Genomic DNA, 20,577 nt, shown 5'->3' with positions numbered 1-20,577 from the left:
TTCATATTCAAACACAAAATACTTGAGATGTCTGGACATTTAACAACCCTCTTGTTTGCTCTCACTCTTTATTTTACAAGTCCAAAAAAATCCCAGACAGGCTTTGGAATATATTTACAGACGCAACACAAAACTGTGAAATGTGGCATTTCTTTGCTTAGAATGAAAATTTCTGCTATCTGGGAAATTAAAAATCTTGAGATAAAAAAAAATAAACATTTTACTTTCAAAAGTCTTATCTGTGCATTGGATTACTCTTTGGCTTGTTGAGAACGTAACGAAGTACTCCATATTAACAATAAATACAAACTTCTGCAAAACTACAAATTCAAATTACTGTACAAAAAAACACTCCCACTTCCAACACCAAATGCAAAAAAAAAAAAGCTCACTCAAACTGAAGCTGGATTTTTTTTTTCCCATAATGCAACACGTCCTCTTCAGTGATGCATACAAATATCAAATATAAATATGGTCCCTAAACTGTAAGATTTTGAACAGTAAGGAACGTATCTTTCTTACTGTTCAAAATCCTATTTTGCAAAATCAAGGCAGCAAAAATGATGAAAACAAAAATTTTAAAGAGTAAAATCAGCAGAGTTGGATTTCTGTGATCGTTAGGAATAATGATCTTTGCCGTGCCAGGTTGTCATCCAGGGCTTCTTCTCCATGTTATCCCAACGGCCGTTGCCAGGCCTGATTGCTCTCTCATCCCGTTTGATACGAACAGCGTTGTAACTGGGAACCGTAGCTTCGTATTTGGCTCGCTTGAAAAAGCCGCACTGCGGAGGCGAAGAAGCAGAGAGGAAAGGTGGGTTTATTTCAAGCTGTAATTTGACAGGAAAGAACATTCCGGTCAGTGTCTTTAAAGGGAGAGGATATGAAGGATGCATTGAGACATGCGCTTCACGGAAAGACATGTTGAATGTTTTAACGCCCCTCAATTTCCATGGTCAAAGACAGAAACCTGCAAACCAAGAGGCAGCAATGGTAGAAAGTGGAAAAGCTGTTTCATTTGAGACGAGGGCAGAGTTAAAGAGAAGCGCCCGTGGTGATCATTCCACATTGCAGTCCTTGCTTATCAGCCACACCTTCCCGAGCCATGCAGGTGAACGGTAATGATAATCACATTACCATGTTTGTGAGTCTTTCAAGCACCTCCAAAAACAAAATAATCAGTCAGCTCTTTGTGAAGGGCCCACTGCGTGTTTAATACCCAGAAGCAGTAAAGAGAAAACATTCCACCCATTCAGTGTCGGTAAATTTTACCCTTGCTTTTTTATGCATTTGATGTCAGTCTCTCTTTTTCAGACACGTCCTCTTTATTCTTTTTCCCAAATAATCCACACTGGAGGAAAGGCAGACAGTTAGAAAACATCTGCAATCACTGTTCTCTGTTCACCATGCAGTAAATTGTGTCCTTTTTGAGAGGGAAGTTTGACAAAAATCACAGTCAAACGTAGACCTGCTGAGTGCGTGTGTTTGTGTTTGTGTGTGTCCTACCTTCCAGAGGAGGAAAGCCAGCAGGCCCAGCAGCAGCAGGCCCAGCAGCACAGACAGCACGATGATCCACCACGGCACTCCTCCGTACTGGGCTTCAAGTCTCTCTGGGAAGGCAGTCAGGCTCACCTGCAGAGCGCAAACACTGGTGAAACACGCATCGTGTCTCGCCTGGCAAGCAACGTACCGCGTTCCCTCTTCACGGGCCCGCGCTCTCACATAGGCGCTACCTTTGTGTCAGCGTTCTGCAGAAGGGTGTTCTTGTTCGTGCTGTCCAGGCGCAGAGAGGCTCCCACCTCCACCACTGCGTGATGCAGTTTGGAATAATCCTGGTGAAAAGTGAAGTAGAAAAAGACCTTTAATTTACAATTGCAACCCTCCAAATACAACATTTTAAAGGCCCAACGTGGAACATTTAAAGAATGTAGAGGTGAATAGAAAACATGCACATTTTAAGTCAGTGAAAGTCTCCAAATACAAACAATAAAAACACTTTTGTCTTTGTTTTCATATATACATAGTAAGGGCCCACTTATAATGATGTGGCCACGCTGTGCCGCTACAAATCTACAACGGCCCAGGACGTTGACGTGCTCTGGGTTGGTGATTGTACTCTAACATTACAGCCGGTATAAAAAGGGGGTGAGATCAAGTGGGACACGGCAAAACAGCAACTGCATTGTTTGCTCAATGTTTTATGGCCAATAGACGCTGCTGGACCCTTAATACGAAACCTCTTACACTCATTTGCCAATAAAATAGATGGAATATATAATAACACGTTCATTATTATTTGTCATGCTGTTCAAAAAAAGTGTTGATGGCTTTTGCTTTTCCCTCTCGTTACCTCTATGAAGGTTCCATTCCAAAGGCGAGATTCAAACGTAACGACTGCATTACTGTCCAGGCCCCGCAGGGGGCACCTTATCTTCACACAATCCGCCCCGTCCCTGCAGGACTGTAGACATACAAGAGCAGCACAATGTTAACGTGAAAAGGCGGTGGAAATGAAAATCAGAAAATCAAAGAACGCCAGTGTTGGTTGCGTCGTTACCAGAGTTTTAGATTTCTTGTCAGTCAAGCGTGAAATTAATCCTTCATCGCTGTCTGGGGTGTTTTCTGCAGCTCTTCTTCTCCTGCTGTTACTTTCTCCCTTCAAGCACAGAAAAAATATATGTACAAGTCAACAAGTCTGTTCTTTATCGGTTACTATAAACCGCCTTTCTTTAACGTGCACCACAACGTTTATATACTGTATGTGTTGCACCGCAAGCTGCTGAAACAATTCACTCACCAGGTTGAGAGGGTTGATCTCTGATTTAGGCATGCAGTCCAAGTGCTCCACCCCGGTGGAGCCGATCTTGGTCAGGTAGAGCAGCCACTTGCCCTGCTCCGTCTGCTTCGGCCAGTCCACCTCCAGGGTGGCCGTGTCCGTCAGGCGCTTCCCAAGATTGATGATCTGCAGACGGAGGCAGACTGTATTGACCAGTGTTGTTGGGATTACTCCCTAAAAGGAATCCAACTACTGATTACTCCTTGAAAAGTAATCAAATTACTTATTTTACTACTTTGTTTCATAAGTAATCAATTGCTAATTACTTTAGAAAAGAGAAAGTAACAGTTGAGAACATCTTGTTTCCTGCACATAACGTACAACAAACCACGACATTCTTCCATGCAGACGAGATGAACTCAAAGTAATGTTTGTATTTCCAGCTATCAAGCGCAATCGATGTTTTTTCTTTTGCCGCCGCCATGCTTGCTTTGGTGCGTCGTCGCATATCAATGTTGCATGCACGGCTGCATCATCAATCTGCAACGTCATTGTTTTTTGATTTGTTTTTCTTAATTTCAGACATTGTGTGAATAATAAAACATTGTTAGCTTGCAAAATAATTCTGAAAAGTAATGGAATTGTTACTTGATAAAGTAAAAAAGCAGTTTAATTTCAGTAATGGATTACTCAGTAATCGATTACTCGCCAACACTGGTATTGACTGACACTCAAGGAGCATTGCAGTGATCCAGAGGCTATGACTGGACCTACCGTGAACTGGTACATGATGGCGCTGCCGACGTCGCCCTGGGTCTTCATGGCCGCCTCACCTTTGACGTCTCCAGTGAAGTAGACCTGCGACGGCTTGGCCTTCCTAGGTGGGTTAAAGGGAGAGCAGCAGCTTTAACCACAGCACTGTCAGACTGTAAACTGGAACTGTGTTTCCGTGCCTTTACCCCGATAGCGAGAGCTCCAACAAGATTGCCACCCTGGCCTTTGCTTTCACAGAGTCTTTGATCTGCTGTTCACTCGTCCTGTAAGACCACGGCCAGGAGTAGGGGATCAGAAAACAGAACAACAGCCAACATCATCAAGCTGGCAGCCAGCTACAGGTTATTAATGGGTGAAGTGACTCCACCGGATTGGACGTACGTCTCTGGCTTGAGATCAACCTCCACTTCGTTGGTGCTGAGGGAGATGCCCGATGTTCCCAGGATGATGTAGAAGGTCGTCTGCGTGCACAAAGCAATTAGGCAGCGTTAATGTGGACACCTCGTCGAGACCGGGGAGGGCGGTGACGCCTGAACGCAGCCTTTCCTCACCTCCGCGTCGCGCTTGAAGGGGTTTCCGAGCTCGCAGTCGGCCTGAGAGCCGTTCTTGTTGGCCACACAGGTCACCTGGCTCTCCGTTGGTTGCTGGTGCGACACAACATCCCACGAGTCACTGACTAGAGCCGACAGCGAGGCAAAGTGCGGGGGAGGGGGAGGAGAGTGGAGGACTCACATTTGGCAGAGCGCGGAAAGTGGAGTAGGTGAGCGAGCTCGGGAAGGTGGCCAACACGGAGGCCTCGTACGCGTCGTCCCCTCCCGGGTTGGTGACCTTGACCTCCAAGGTGACGTCGTTCTGGTTGCTGAGCGAGAGCAGCGGCACGCCGCCCTCCCTTTACGCACACAACAGGAGAGAGAGAAAGTGGCATGAAGCGGCTCCATCCAAAGGCAACCACTCTCAGAAAAGCTTTTCGGGCGTGCGGTTTTCTCACAGTTTGAGTGGAGTGAACGTTTCATCCCTGGCAGACCAGTGGCCGTAGCGGTAGGCCACCTGCAGTTTGCTCTTGCAAACATTGTCCGAGCCGCAACCTTCCTTTGTGAAATCCACCTGCGGCCGAGAAAGCGAAAGAAGACGGTTGGAAACCGGAGGGCAAAGGTCATCGCACGTCTTCCTGCCTGGGAGCGCTGCGCACTCACCATGGATCGGGTCTTGGTGTCGTCCTTGGCATCCAGAACAGGGGTCAGCTGGGCCGCGCCGCTCTGCCTGCGTTTACGACTGTCACCCATGATTTTCACCAACACGTCGATGGGGATCCCGTGCAGCTTGTCTTTGATGTTCTCCTGTGCAGCACAGTGTCAGTGCGGCACATGCGCTCGCTACCAAAGAGACGGAGTTGAAAGAGTGGCTACCTGTATGGCGAGCTGACGCCTCAGGCACTTTTCATCCCCCTGGCCGGCGATGGTGACGGTGCCTTTGGAGACGGGTCCGCTTTCCGAGCCTCCGGTGAAGGTCGCTCTGGCGGTGCGACCCTTCTTTCTGAAATCACTGTCAACCTCCAGGGAGTACGCCACCGCTGAAAGGAAAAGTAGGACGACATGTAAGCTTTTAGCGCTGCTGCACTGAGTATCACTACCAGTGTGGAGAAACGCAGCTCGTCTTACTCAGGCTGGGGGAATAGCTGCTGGGGTTGGCTGTGTAGCTGAGGCAGGCCTCAATATCCAAACTAGAGGGACAAAGAAGGTTGACGGCATTGAGGAAATATTAAATGTTCATCTTTTTCCAACCAACATGGACGTTTAAAACTGCCTCTTTATTCACATTTAACAGAACAAAAAACCAAGAAGGCTGGTGTACCAGAAGGTGTTGCCACAGTTCTTCTGGGTGAGGTCGATTTTCTCTGGCGAGATCCTGATTTCCTTTTTGATGTTTATTACCGGACGAGCTCTGGCGAGACAGAACACAGGGAGAGAAACGCGTTGAAAACAAACCAAAAAACACAAAGAACAACAATAATAATAATTAAGTTGTATCAAAGCTCTCTACAACTGAGTATCCAATACATTTAACTGGTAAACACTTATGGAGGAGGAAGTTTGCTGTTTTCCTAGGAGTGCAGGAAACCAGGACTTACACAAAAATATGGAAGAACTTTTACCTGATTTCCCCTAAGTTCTGCCTTACAGTGCAATATACCTGTCCGTTCCAAATAAAGATACAATTAAAAAAAAAACAAATACCTGAAGACAAACACAGCATCAGAGAGGGAACCAACAGCCAGGTCAGGGTAGGTGTTCTGATCAAGGTCCATGTTCCCGGCCAAAGAGTAGCCAAACAGTTTGACACTCAAAGGTTTTCCTGGCAAAATCTTGAGCAAAAATAAAAACAAAACACAATTTTGGTACAGAAGCTTGTACAGTTGTATACGTGTTATTCTGAATAAGACACCCTATTTAAAATACCTGCGAGGCTTTGGTAGAGCTGAGGCCCGTTTCTGAACCGTGGTAGATATAAACGTTCCCTGCGCCCTCGTCATCATACGGAGCTCCAACTGCAAAGTCTGACAGAAAGACCACAGAACCCGGTTATATCTGAGAGTGACGTGGAGCTTTAATAGGTTTGCAATGTGAAGACAAAAAAAAGAATGACAATAATTGGTGTTTCCCTCACACTTTTTAAACACAATGCTGCAAAACAGGATTCAAAAGAGGGAGACAGTAACCCAGCCACAGGTCGTACCTTGGTATCCATCCTGGTTGATGTCCCCCAGGTTTTCCACAGCCAGACCAAACATAGAGTCCATGGGTCCGTCTATTCTCGTGGGCTTGACTTGGTCCCACTTTCCCTCTTTGTTAATGTAGACGTAAACGGCTCCGCCGATTTCTCCATCCTTCTCAAAGTACTGAGGCGCTCCCACCACAATGTCCTGCCAGCTGCGATAACACAAGGATCACTTTTTGGTTTCTGTTTTATTTTGAGTTCACGGCAGTGGTGGTAACAGCACTTCCCAGCTTCAGGTGGTTGCAGTGTGCCGGCACCTCTTACCCGTCCTTGTTGAGATCCAGCACAGCTAGATCGTAGCCAAAGGACGAGGCCAGTCCTTCCCCTTCCAGGGTGAACTCATGCAGCATGATCTTGCTGGTGTCTGCGCCTTTCTTCAGGAGCACCACCGCCCCGCTGTGGTTGGCTCTGGGAGCTCCCGCCACCACCGTCAGCTGGCCCTGCTTGGTCAGACTCTTGCCTGAGTCCAGGGAAAAGCCTGGACGACAGCGATGGAGGCAAAGTTGCTGTTAGAGGCAGCGACGGGCTTCTCCGTGACTGACTGGCGACTGAGTGAGTTCTGAAAAAGGCCTTTTGGATCTCTGACTCACCCAGGTAGCTGTTGGGGGCGGCCGGAACGAGGTCGGGGTTCTTTTCGTTCTCGTCTCCAGCTTCGAAAGGGCCGTCGTCGTAGATGCCCATCTCTATAAATGTGTCGTTCTTTTGCTCCAGACGCACCAGACCTGCAGGAGGTGAAGCAACGCGATAGGAAGTGAGGCGATGCAACAGTAAAATCCCTCCACAGTCTCTACGGATGGATGGATGGATGGATGTGTGAATGGATGGATGGATGGATGGATGTGTGAATGGATGGATGGATGTGTGGATGGATGGGTGGATGGATGGATGGATGGGTGGATGGATGGATGGATGGATGGATAGATGGATGGATGGATGGATGTGTGGATGGATGGATGGATGGATGGATGGATGTGTGGATGGATGGATGGATGGATGGATGGATGAATGTGTGAATGGATGGATGTGTGAATGGATGGATGGATGGATGGATGGATGGATGTGTGGATGGATGGATGTGTGAATGGATGGATGGGTGGATGGATGGATGGGTGGATGGATGGATGTGTGGATGGATGGATGGGTGGATGGATGGATAGATGGATGGATGGATGTGTGGATGGATGGATGTGTGAATGGATAGATGGATGGATGGATGGATGGATGGGTGGATGGATGGATGTGTGAATGGATAGATGGATGGATGGATGGGTGGATGGATGGATGTGTGAATGGATAGATGGATGGATGGATGTGTGAATGGATAGATGGATGGATGGATGGGTGGAGCTAAGTAGATAAATAGTTATAGTGACCCCAAGTGTCACTACAATATAATGTATCATAATAAGAGGTCAAGTAGAAATTTTGCGTGATGTACTTCGCAAACATATTATTACATTTTTGACTGATGCCTACAATGAGCATCACCAGACTACCTTTCCAGTTGTACGCCCCAGGAGCCCCGAAGATGAGGTAATGGAAGTCCTTGTCAAACATGGCGGACATCCCCTGCTGGCAGCTTCCAAACATCTCGTGGCCTCGGGGCCGACTCTCACAGAAGTGCCAGTTGCCTCCGTCCTCGCTCGATCCTGTGTTGATGGTCAAGTCCTGACTCAGCACGTAGCAGCGACCAATGATGTCACGGGATTCGATGGCCGTGTTGACGTTGCTGCGGCGCTGGTAGCGATGGGCGCACGTCTAATGAGACGGGAAGGTGTTTGTTTTGTACGCTTTGAAATAACGTGAATGAACGAGGAACTTGATCATTGATCTTGACTTTGCAGCAATGTGTCATGGTCCAATTAGAAGACACTCAGTCCTACCAGAACTTTGCCTCCTGGGCCCTGGCTGCTGACTGACACTCCCATCCACTGGTTCTCTTTACTCTCTCTCCTCGTGTCTTCTGCACACAGACACAAAGGCAACAATAGGACTTGCATTATGTTGTTTTTATTGAGGGCAGCACCATGTATGTTTCTGAAGGCAGAAAATGATATTTTCAAACATCAGTTAACTGCAAGATGAGAGGTACACTGTGTCAGCGGCAGGAGCGTCATTACAAGACAGACAGTCAGAGGATTGATTGTAAAACCACTAAAAATGCAACTACATATTCTGAGGCACAGTTGCATTAAAATGGGAAAAATAAAAATATATACAATTAGTGCACAGGTGTCCTCGGGGTGTCTTACCGCCTTCGTCGAAGTTGACCCTTCTGCAGCTGGGTGAACTCATGTCACAACTGTACAGTCCTCCCGTCTCTTTGGCCTTCTGACCCCTCCAGGCTTTCGCTTTCGGTGCACCGACCAGCAGCCTGAAACAGACCCAAGCAAGGTCGCACGTCAGTAGATTGCTGCTCAACTGAATTCACAATTTGGCCCCTTCAGCGTTCAGACCTATCTGCTCCCTCGCACCCTGGCATCTGTTCCGCTCGTATATCTTGTTATTAGGACACATTCTGGTCCCTTGAGTAACACAGCAGCCACAGTCATTGACAACTGTGTCCTCACAGTGGAAGCCAGTCAAAGACCCCTTTCAAACGTCTGCTGCGGTTGATTGAACCCAGTTTCCTATCTTCATCCACAAGCTACAGCGGCTGCCTTTGTGGCCCAGAGACAAGGGCCAAACACCACGCCCAAGGGCCCGCCGGCTGCCATCTCATTCTCAGGGATCCCCCTCATCCCCCGGAAAAAAAACACAAAACAGACGTCATCCTTCCAACTTTGAGGGAGCCTTGTGTAAACAGACCACCACTCTGTCTGCTCAGGCCGTCTGATGACCTTCCAGGTTAATGTAGAGCATGCTGTCTTGTGCAGAGCAGATTAGGCAAAGTTAATTTTAGCCGAGGCACAGAGCATTCTCAGAGACTCCTGCACAACATCTGGCAGGGGTTGCACTGAGAAATGCGGACAGAGAGGAGAGCTGCGCCCAGTCAGAGTGTCTGCGCTCCTGCGCCAACACAAACCGCATGTAGGAGAAGGTTTGAATCCGTACAGATGACTTTGCGAGATGAAACACTTATACATGGATAGAAAAATGTGAGTGTGTCTCTCACTGTTTGAGTTTGGCCTGGCATTTGAATCTAGAAGATTCAAATGCAAGATGCATTTTTTATTAGGACTGTTAGTCTGAATAAAAACTTCAAGGTGATGAATGACTATTTTTATTCATATGAACAAAGATAAAAACCCTAGTGCCACTGTTATGGGTCTACATGATGATGGCGATGAGTCAAATCAGAGCGCTTCTGTGACTCACAGTGACTGTCAGGTGCACTTATCTCTCGCCGCTCCCATCATCCTCAGGGACTCAGCAAGTGAGGTGAATCGAGAGGAATTGCTCAGTCAAACAGTACTGCCACTCTTGTGGAAATTCAGTTTTGTGGGTCTAAGCTGAGTGAGAACTGATGCTTATTTCAGGTCATGCAACCAACACCAAAAGCACAATACTGTCAGGTTTGTGACACACGTTGATCGAACACCAAAAATCATTTACAAAGCAGAACAACACAACAGTGTCAATATTTTTGTTTAAAATAGTAACATGATGTGTCTGCTGTGCTGACAGGCGAGCTGCTGTTTATCTCGCAACTCACAGAGGGATCCCCGACACACATGGCCTAATCTACAGGAAGGAAAAAGACAAACATTGAAAGTGTGTGTAGTGGTATGTCTGCGCATGTGTGTGTAGGAAGATAAAAAAAAATGTGTGAAGTGACACCCCGAACAAAAACACACATCGTGGAATCAACAAACATCCCACTGAGAGACGACTCAGCAGCTACATACGGGCAACACATTGACAGGTCGACCTCAGCACTGGCTGACTTCTCCCTCCTTCTGCCGCCGCTGACTCTCTCTCTGAGAAGAGAAACTCATACTTGGTGCCCAGATGTGAAAAGCTGATTTATGTTCCTCTGTGCATTCTTTCTCTCTGGCCACCACCTACTTCTTTTCGTCAGTTCTATCTCGGCCCCTCTGGCTTTGATGTTAGATAACCTCAGCTAACCTGAGAGGGGCACAGGCGTGGAATCCGCCCACCAGACGTAAAACACTTGAAACAATTTGAACTTGAACTTTGATGGGATCTTTGTGATTGTTGAAATTTAAAGGTCCCGTGTTATACCTATTTTCAGATCTTGTGTTTTTGGCCACAGACACCTGTGGAAGGGCTGCACATCCAAAAACACATCAACTAAAACTAGTACACAAATAAGTCAGTGATGGTTCGGGACCAGCATATCTGTCCCTCTGTTTCTAGGGTGTCTGGCATTTTTATCATTTGTTTCTTTTTCTTCTTTGATTTGACGATAACACAGTGGCTTTTGTTCTCTTCAACACCCTCTTGTCATCAAATTTAAACCACTTGACGCCTCCTTTCACTTTTCCATCACTTTGTCCTGCACTCCCTTTACTTTTCGTTCTACAAATGCCTCTTTCTTGCAATTACAATCAGCCATGTACTGCCACTCAGGAAGGCACAAGCATGTACACGATCACCTCGGCTCCAGCAGGTACACATAAGACTCAGCCCTGCAGGGCGTGGAAAATACCGGACCAAATCAAAGTTGGCATGCACGGCTGCCAAGGGACTGTGAGTCACTGCGTGCACCCAGCAGTGAGGAGGCCCGTCCTGCCTGGCGGTGCACAAGCACACACCCTCCATCGGGTTTTTGGAAACACTGCAGTGGCACAACGAACAGTCAATTCTGTTTTTTTTTTTTTCGGGTTCAGAATGTATCAGACTGAGTCTTCTGACACTTTTCCAAGTGCCTGACAACAAGGACAACGCCTCGGTGCTTAGCCACAGCATGCATCAGCACCATTAGCGTTCTCCACACACACACACACACACACGCACAAGCCAGCACTCAGTCCTCGGTGAGGGCACATTCCACCCCTGCTGCAGCAGCGAGCGCATCGTCACTCAGAAACATTGCCCCCCAAACACATTCAAACCTGCTGTAAATGTAAAAGCACTTGCTTCAAAAGGTGCAGCACCTATACACATATATATGAATATATATGTGTGTGTGTGTGTATATTGTATATATATATACACACAAACATACATACATACATACATACATACATACATACATACATACATACATACGTATATAACATACATACACATATTCTGTTTCATAATTTTGTGCCAGAGCTGCACATTATATTGTATTACCAATGATTAAACACTTTACTAATCCTGCAAAGTTACTCAAATGACTTGTTGATGTGCATTTGTTGTATAAACTGCTTCAAGATTTTTGCAGCGTCTTAAATGTACATAGTTTCACCTTAAAATATAAATCCTGTACTAAACTATATAACTGGGGACGGGGGAGGGTGAACACACAGAGAACTAGCAAAATGGCACACAACAAAGCCCAGGCTGAAATCTAAAACCACAACCTCCTTGCTGTAAGTAAGATGGTTGTGAGTTGTGAAGGCTGTGTATGGGACGGGTAAGACAAGCACTGAGCCACTCTAATAAATAGCCAGCTTGCTCAAATGGAAACTTTTACCTCTCTTCGACCAGACCACATTTCCTAAATATTCATAGACTCAATCTGAGATTTATTTATTTATTTATTTTCATTTACAGGTATTTGTTATACTGTAACTAACTAACTAAAGGGGACAAAAACAGGGCATTCAAATTTAAACTGTCAAGGAGCAGATTGCATTTTTGGTGGTAGTAAAGGTGATGGCGATGGTTGAACATTTTTGACATTGAGATCCTTATTTTCATGTTTGCCGTTACAGTGTCAGGAGATGCCCGGAAACGTTCTTGACCAACAATTACACATTCCCGACTGGTCAATTAAAATCCATGACACAAGAGACAGAAAGGGGGAAGAAAGAGGCGCCTACTTGATGGCAGTTGGACTTAATGGCGAGTGACAAATCTCATTGAAGCGGCGCCCATAAAAAATGCCAACAGAGATTCACTGCGTGTTTTTGGTGAAAGGTCGGCGTTGCTGGAAAACACGAAACTAGAGGGGGGGGGGGGGGGGGGGGGGGCATAGTAATAAATAACCTTAATAAATAACCTTGAAGTCATTACTTGTGGAGCAAAAACTAGAATCGAGAGCCCTCCCTGGGGTTTAAATTGGGGGGAATGCAGGTGCATGGGACGGGACCTAGGCTGAGATTTAGCGCAAAGTTCCTGCAAACAACAAGACTGTTCATCTTCTGAAGATAGAAGTGAAGCCTTTCCAAACGGCCGCGGCCGTCTAGAAACACTACACAGGTGCATATCTTATATAAAGTGAGTTTCCGCCGCCGGCTCTTACATCGCCTTGTCCACGGGCTGCAGCTGCCGGTGCATGACCATGGAGAAGCCGAACAGGCTGCCGGGCTCGCCTTCTCTCCGCACCACACTGGCCGGGTCCAGGTTGAAGGCGGAACATCCCAACAGGAAGGCGAAGAGCAGCGAAAGTCCACAGGTGGTTCCGGCCTGCATGGCTCCGGGTAGAGGAACTAAACTCTGGCAGAAGTGAGCGAGCCGCTGCTGCTGCTGCTGCCGCTGTTGCTGCTGTGTACTTCCGCGGTGAGTCTGCAGGCAGACCGACGGGGGGATACTTGACTCCCGGCCGCTCCTCCCACCAGCCTCCCTTGGCACACACGCATCATCCCACCACACCTTGAATTAGATAATCCACTTTATATGGAGTGACCGCCACGCAAGATATACATATGTATTTGATTGCTTTTATTTGTTAGACTTTAGAAAAGTGTCAGCTGAGGATTTTGAAACACATTTGCAACTTGGGTTCTTCTAACACTGGAATGTCTGCGTGTGTAAAGTGATAATTATGTCTTTTGTTGCTAAAAAGCCTTTTACAAAACTGCAATCTTCTGGGTTTTTTTTTTTAACCTCTAACCAAGTTCGATTGGTCACACGTCTGCCTTGAAAAGCTCCTCTCAGGTGGACCTTCAACTGGCCAGTGAACGAGCTTCAGTCTGTGTCCCAAACTTTGACATTTGACCTCTGCACACATTGAATGGTGGAAGAGAGGGACCGCAAATGTGGCCGACACACACCAGTTGTTGCCTTTCGGAGGTAGCAGCAGTCCGACAGGAACCTTAAAAGCAAGCAGCCATCACTTTTTTGAGACGTCAGACCAGAATCCATCCATCCATCCATCCATCCATCCATTTTCAATACCCACTTCTTCCTGAACTCAGGGTTGTGGGGGTCTGCTGGAGCCTATCAGACTGGAATGCATAAACTGAAAATTAGTCAGAATTTCTTTCTCCCATTCTCTACCCGCTCATCTATGCATCCCTGCAGGGCCTGTGCCATGTGTGACGGGTGATTATCATATACACAGACCGAATAGAAGGAGCACAACTGGGCCCATGATCACACTATGTGTGTGTGTGTGTGTGTGTGTGTGTGTGTGTGTGTGTGTGTGTGTGTGTGTGTGTGTGTGTGTGTGTTTCTTTTCCTTTTTTCATCTGAAGGCATTCCATGAGACGCTGACCCAAAAGCTATGTCCTCGCAACGCAGCGTTTGAGCAGACAACGCCGGCTTTGTGTGCACGTTGAGAGGGTGGGCAGACAGACGGGGAGAGGGAGAAAGAAACTGCCCACTTACAGTATAAAAGGCACAAATAATGGAGGAGAGCAGGACGGACGGGGAAAAGGGCAGGGGAGGAATGTGCTCCTCTTATAGGTCCGTTATCTGCTGGAGTTTCTCATTATCTCTGCTGAGGATCGGCTTCTCCAGACATTTTAGCCAGGGAGGAAAACAGGCCCTTGCTGTCGAACTCGATTGCAAAATAACTCAATCTGTTAGTGGACAAGCTTTGTTAATTAAGAGGGGCCTGTTTTGCGGTTGCGGCCGGTCAGGGTTTTGCCATTTGCCTTAATTACATTAACTTCAAATGTCAGCGTCGTGTGACTGCTGGCTCGAAAATTTACCCGTCACCTCATTTCCGCACGGGTGAGATTAGTAATGAGTCGAGTGTTATATGGCTCTGTCAATGCTGGGTCAGAGGCGGGAGTCATCCTTAGCGCTGATAAGAACCCTGGGAAGTGAGAGCGCCTGTTACCTGTTAAGTCTTTACGCAGCAAATAAGCTACAAGCTAAAGGTGTGTCCGCACTCCGCAGGAAGTTCTAATGTTAGAATAACAACATTACAACCGCACAACTCCTCCAAATGTTTACCTTGTCAACACATATTTAAATATATTTTTTTTTCAAGATCTTCCTCAGTCATGTTACACACCACTGCCTGTCAGCTTCATTATTCACTCTATTTTCTCCCCTTCTACTATCTTGCTGGCTGGGAAGTTGAAGATCACAGCTCTTTCCAACACAGAAACTCTGAAATGCTGTGCAGCGACGGCGGTGAATCCATCATCGACTCTCTGCCATCAACAAACCATAAATCATCATAAAGCCCCTCAAAAAGCAGGAGATTATGCCTCAAGTACAGGAATGACAGTGAAAGCACAGTCACATACCTTTCTCACACACACACACACACACACACACACACACACACATACACAGACATGCACGCACACAAACTCAAGGTGAAAAAAATGTAGCTCCAGGTACGCCGGGCGAAAACACACTCATCTGAGGGTGTGGCACAGTGAGCTGAGTGCAAGGGCGTGTGTGTGTGTGTGTGGTTCTTTCATGACACACATAGCCTGAGGATACTGATAAATGCATGCAATGCGAATGCGTTCAACTAGAACACACGCTTTCCCTACAGATTAAACCTTCAGATATAGACATGGCAGAAATGGTTTGTTGCTGATTCTGGATCATATCGAGGAAATAGTTGGAACTTGCATGACTGAACATTGTTGGGGACAATCCAACACAGTTACTAACATATCACGGTGAGCATCAGTGGTATCAGACTTTGAAAACAGATGGCGTGTTGAGTGCCCTTGGTTTTGTGTGTTGAGAAACAGCCACGTTGTTATCTTTTCAGCTTTGATTCACCGTTAAGGTATGAAAATCAGTTTTTATTATTGCAGTATGTGTCAACTTGAATGAGTCAGCAGTTGTTCTTTTTAAGAGGTTAATGAGACACTGACGTAAAATAAACAGAGGTGGGGGGGTGCTAAAAACTTTTTAAATTGTCCTGTTTTCATCAGCTGCAGTCCAGAGAGACAGAAAAGCCTGCATGCGTGTGTGTATGTGTCCAAGCCCCTGCCAACATCATGTAATATGAGACATCAGAATGCTCAGTGAGGGACTGACTACAGGTGTGCTTCAAAAAGACGTCACCTAACCTTCAGGGAGGCCCAAAGTTCAGCCTGGCATGAGGGCTGAACACAGCCACTTCAAAATGATTCTGTTCTGTCTGAAGCATAACTCACTCTGTGTATTTAGGATTTTGCCAGTTGTCTTAATATTTTTAGTCCGTGCGCATACATAGAACTTGAACCAGACTGGAGACCTCTTTCCCCAAATACACAATTGTAAAAGTGTGGGCACAGCTGTTTGTTTCGCTCCAGCCATATGAATTGCAGCTATAAAACGTCTCGATTGGCTGTCAGTAAGAACTACTGTACACTATTGTGTGAGCGCAACTTGCACAGATCATTCAGAAATTTGGAAATCATATTTGTTATCCATAGGTTTTTGGAATATATCAAAACTGGATCAATGTAATCATGATGTTCCTTCTTTCAAGCCTCAGTTAGTGAATGTCAGCATGTTGATTTCACACACTTTCACGCTCCGTAACTTATCGCTGTCACAGGCACAACACAGCCTCCACCATGACCAATGACTTGCCTCGGTGGTTTGACCCAAGCCGGGAACTAAACTTTCATTTAGATACAGAGACAGAGATAAAGAAAAATATTTTTGAAAAATGTGAGAGTGGAAGAGAGAGAAAAACATGAACACCGACAATTGATATTATTTGGAGATGTTTTCACTTCTTTTGGATCCAAAACTGACCCTCAAACAGGTCAGAAAAGCATTGTTCTCTGTTCTGGTCTCTCACCCATCTAACAGCAGCCAGAATTAGTCAGTGACCTCAGTATTATTATTACTGTGGCTAGTGAGACTGTTCTAAAGAATAATACACAACCATAATGAAACACACATTTTCTCTAAATTGTTTCTAGACAGCAGCATCCAGGCCCCCTAATGGGTGATACTGACAAACAAGGCAAAAAAAAGGTGTCTGTCAGAGCTGCAGAACCGGTTATTCTGTGACCCAAACACATTAAAAGAGGCCATTGTGCGTGTGTGTGTGTGTGTGTGTCTGTCTGTGTTTTTGTGCACAAGTGTGAATCTCCGAGTACAGTGGAGGCAGACAGCAACCATTTATCAGAGGCCTTTTAGAGGTTCCTCAGGCAGTGCGTAAAACACACACACGCACACACACACACACACACACACACACACACACACTCACACAGTCTGCTGTGTCAGTCTCACACACTGACGGGTGTGAGACTGACAACTCAGAAGCAAGAAAAATTACTTACAAGGCTTCACATCAGCCCAGTTCCGATCTGTGGAAGGCCAGTGGGAACATCAGGGCGCTCCACCTTAAATATTTCCAATGTGTGAAAGAAAGTAAAAAGCATTCCTTGCAAAAGAAAGAAAGTTCAGAGGTCAGTAGAGAAAGTTTTCCAGCGTTTAAGTGCCAATCAAGAAGACACAATCTCGGTCTGGTGACTTGAGTTAACGGCTGTCACACACACATCAACAGCCCATGTGGCCTTCTTGAAGACAAAACACACTTTATTTAATAGTCTCAGCCTGTTGGACTAAAACCAACAGGGTAAATTTGTGGGTCAGAGCTAATTCAAGAATATTATTACAACAGTGTTTTGTTCCAATTTTCTCGGGACTTAAATACCTGAGCTGAATGAGATCAAAACCACAGCAGGCTGATTAGTGAGTAAATATTAAACTACTGTTTGCTGAACATTAACTATTAGGCTAGTGTTAAATGTCAAGTTGCTTCAGAAGCTGAATTCTCACCTGGGCATTGTGGTTATAAATTTGGAAGTGTAAATCATTGAAATCTAACAAAAGTTTTGGAATTGGTCCTGTAAGTAGTTTAACTTGATAGCTGTGACACGCCTGCAGTCCCTGCCATGTAGTTTTGTGGTGATGTGGTTTATTTGCTTCGAGCCTCTCACAGTCCTGCTGTTTTTCATCTATCTAACTCAATTTGTATTTATTATTCATTTATAATAATTTTAAAAGGTTTAAAAAAAAGCCAGAAGACCTCAGCTGTAGGACTAGAAACTGTCCCTTTACCTGACTTTGAAATATTCATCTCATCCGTGAATTTAATGTCAGTAGAAATCTCAAAAATGTGTTGTAACAAGTGCATCAAACACCAGGTTTGAAAATGCAGCAATCCCTCCTTAATACAGAGACTAACCTGTCCATAAACACATTTTCATTGGGAAAAAAACCCCTGGTGAACGACAATGAAACAGTGCATGAACAGGTGGATTTAAAAAGAAAAAGCAACAATAATTTATGATGTTTTCAAAAATCAGATCAAGTGGGTGCCAAATGACATTCTGACTGTTTAGCAGACACATTATATTGTGTAGCTGACAGTAAACTGAGTTCCTACTTTTCTTCGGTCTCCACAGAAATCCCCTCACTATGGAGACGTGTTTACTCACTCAACACAACCCTGCAGCTACACGTCCTGGAACTCTGCGTTCAAGTCAACACACTCAGCTTTTCTGCCCGACCTTCTGGTGCTTTGACTCAGCGGAGACAGATTATTCAGACTATCAGGCTCAGCAGCAGCATGCCACTGGTACAGAGAGAAGTCAGAGAAATATGCCTCAACAGGTCTGGAAGTGACACTCTGCTGTTTTACTGGAGACACCAAGAATTTCAGCAGCGAGTTGGCAGGTCAGTGTGATGTGCATGAGCTTCCCACGGGTGGCAGCCATGCAGCATTGAACGCCTCAAATGTGAGAATGTGGTTAAACACGAAAACAAAAACAAACAGTTTTCGTGTATCAACCAATCCCAGATTATCAAGATATTATCTCAAAGCAAGTATGTGAACAAAATGAATCTGAATTCAAAGAGAATACCAAATGATTTAGTAGTGGCAATGATGAAACGACATACAAGGAAACAACCAAAATAAAGCATCAAGAATGTTTCTCTCCATGGAGATACCTTTCAAATAAAGGGTGATCCAAGTCATCCATGGACTTGTCTTCTCAGTTCTTTCAATTTCTTTTGTTTTGCTTTTGAGGGAACATTTACAATATTAATATTGTCAATCAGATCAGCAAGTTTTCAGAGGTATGTCTGAATTGTTAATGCTATTAAAACCATGCATAACTTATTAAACTAAATTTCTTTGAGGTCTGAGGATTAATGATTTGAAGAATTGAAGAAGGGATGTTTTCAGGACCACCTGAATAAGAGAAAAAGCACAGAAGCGTCATTGGCCTCATTTCCAGGCACAACAACGGCCAAAATTCCCATCTGAAGCATTTTTATACAATCTCGGCTTTGTTTCACAGAGAAACACAGTTTCAAAAAGGAAAAAAAAAAAAGAAAGTGAAGATCCTTGATGAACATCAGTTTCCAGAAGACTTGCAGGCCAGGAATGAGTCCCAACATGTAGGGGAAGAATGAGCCGCAGCTGAGAGAATTCATGAGCGGGACCTAACCTTGCACCGCCACTCCCTGCTCCTCCTTCAATCCTGCACTGTCACCCACCTCTACCCCACCTCACAGCTCTCTGCCTTCACTTTGCCTCATTCATTGCATCAAGAACTCCCTGTGCTGCCACAATAATTTATCATAATTAATCATTTGAATCTGTGTGACCATTTGTCCATTAAACAAGCTTGATAATCCCAGAATTTAAATCAAACACTGAGTGTTATACTGCTGATTAAAAGGTGATTAAAACAGGCTGCCCATCTCAGCCTGTTTTAATCACCTCCATCATGTTTTATCACAGTTGTGTAACCGTGTGTGTAAATCATCATCATGATCACATTGGTTGCCCTCAAAAGAACTATTGTGTGAATCATTTCCGGGCTGGACATGACCAGACCGCTGAGTAGCTGACCCACCTTGAGTTGTGCAATCCTTCCTGCTCCACCCACAAACCGGCAATGGCATGGTCATGACCAAACACAGGCACACACACACATTCACAGACAGTACATTGGCACACGTGTACACTGGCAGGAAGTAAAAACACACCCAGTGAGTTTCAGAACTTTTTTTCTTTTTTTCCCCCTGGGCACCTTTATCACTGTTTCTTCATACTCACAGATGACAACTGCGGTCAATGTTAACTCGAGAAAGTTTAAAATCCCCAAATGAAAAAACAAAACAATTCCAATCTCTGCCCGAATCACTGGAGGAAATGTCAGAGACGCTGCACAGCAGTCAATAGAGCAGAAGCAACTGGATCTGCTGTTCTTTGCTTTATCAAACCTACTTGCAGATAAACCAGGGGAAATGAAAGAGAAGGAAAGGGGGAAAAAATAATTTATGTCTAGACTTTGTTTAAACTTTAGCACCAAGGTAACAACTGCTGGGGCTTTGAAAAACAGTTGCTGGGCGTTGAGGAAACAAGTGGGGGTCAGATTTGAACAGGTATTATCACAGCTGCGGCAAATGTTATGAGGTGGAGTCAAACACACTCCGGTTTTAAACAAATATGAAATAGTCAGCTGTGTAAATGCACAAAGCCTTTAGTGGCTAGGAAGTGCACCATTTCCTGCTCAAGCCACAGATTTCCCCAGCCTTACTATGTTTAGGCTGCCATCTAGCGGTCTAAATGTTTTTCTTGACTTTTCCTGGTATGGAGACTAAATTATCTCATTTTAATCAAATCCCATTAACAGGACTAAATTAAATTATTTACTTAAAATAAATGTTTTTTTTATTATTTGTTTATTAGTGTAAAAAAACAAAACACATCATTGGAAAGACTTTTACAGGAAATAATGGGGCTGCAGAATTTTGATTAAGCCTTATTGTTAGATGTAACCTGTTAACCTGTGAAAATTAAAATTGAAAATATTGATAGCAATGTGAAATGACTCATAAGTTTTTATAGATGGTGTAGGCATGTAATATACTGTATATTGTAGATGTGAGCCTTAAAGTTTTATTCATCCACTGTTTAACTGCAATGTGCAAGCTGCTCTACACTGATATTGACAGTGAAATAAAAACAAAACTCACAC

The 20,577-nt window shown here is 45.0% G+C and overlaps 1 protein-coding gene across 2 annotated transcripts; it reads right to left on the bottom strand.

Moving 5' to 3' along the window:
- Nucleotides 1–51: 51 nt before the first annotated feature.
- Nucleotides 52–12,941, bottom strand: itga6b (integrin, alpha 6b). 2 transcript variants are annotated; one of them, XM_076021113.1, is made up of 26 exons: nt 12,681–12,940; nt 8,575–8,696; nt 8,206–8,285; nt 7,819–8,080; nt 6,913–7,044; nt 6,587–6,800; nt 6,281–6,474; nt 6,004–6,101; nt 5,782–5,909; nt 5,399–5,488; nt 5,206–5,267; nt 4,954–5,117; nt 4,741–4,884; nt 4,536–4,651; nt 4,280–4,436; nt 4,099–4,191; nt 3,929–4,008; nt 3,733–3,810; nt 3,548–3,650; nt 2,795–2,959; nt 2,555–2,653; nt 2,348–2,458; nt 1,731–1,829; nt 1,504–1,629; nt 1,270–1,348; nt 645–782 (listed from the first exon to the last, which is right to left on the bottom strand). In XM_076021113.1, exons 1-25 carry the CDS (start codon nt 12,848–12,850, stop codon nt 1,280–1,282), a joined length of 3,156 nt encoding a protein of 1,051 aa, XP_075877228.1. In that variant the 5' UTR covers nt 12,851–12,940; the 3' UTR covers nt 645–782; nt 1,270–1,279. The 2 variants fall into 2 exon arrangements, with proteins under 2 accessions (XP_075877227.1, XP_075877228.1); XM_076021112.1 differs by lacking the exon at nt 1,270–1,348 and having other exon boundaries at nt 52–782; nt 12,681–12,941.
- Between the last annotated feature and the right edge of the window lie 7,636 nt (nt 12,942–20,577).

The sequence above is a fragment of the Nelusetta ayraudi genome, unplaced genomic scaffold, assembly GCF_046127955.1.
Source record: "Nelusetta ayraudi isolate G7.1 ecotype Tasmania unplaced genomic scaffold, CSIRO-AGI_Nayr_v1 ptg000011l, whole genome shotgun sequence".
NCBI lineage: Eukaryota > Metazoa > Chordata > Actinopteri > Tetraodontiformes > Monacanthidae > Nelusetta > Nelusetta ayraudi.
The sequence above is the reverse complement of the archived record's forward strand: the minus strand, read 5'-3'. Positions and strand labels throughout refer to the sequence as shown.

Excerpts from the sequence above, each read along its gene's own strand:
- itga6b (XM_076021112.1), bottom strand. The coding sequence starts at position 12,850 with ATGCAGGCCGGAACCACCTGTGGACTTTCGCTGCTCTTCGCCTTCCTG. Across the intron at positions 8,081-8,205 it reads GCCCAGGAGGCAAAGTTCTG|ACGTGCGCCCATCGCTACCA; the intron begins GTAGGACTGAGT and ends CCGTCTCATTAG. Across the intron at positions 6,475-6,586 it reads CTGGATCTCAACAAGGACGG|CTGGCAGGACATTGTGGTGG; the intron begins GTAAGAGGTGCC and ends GTGTTATCGCAG.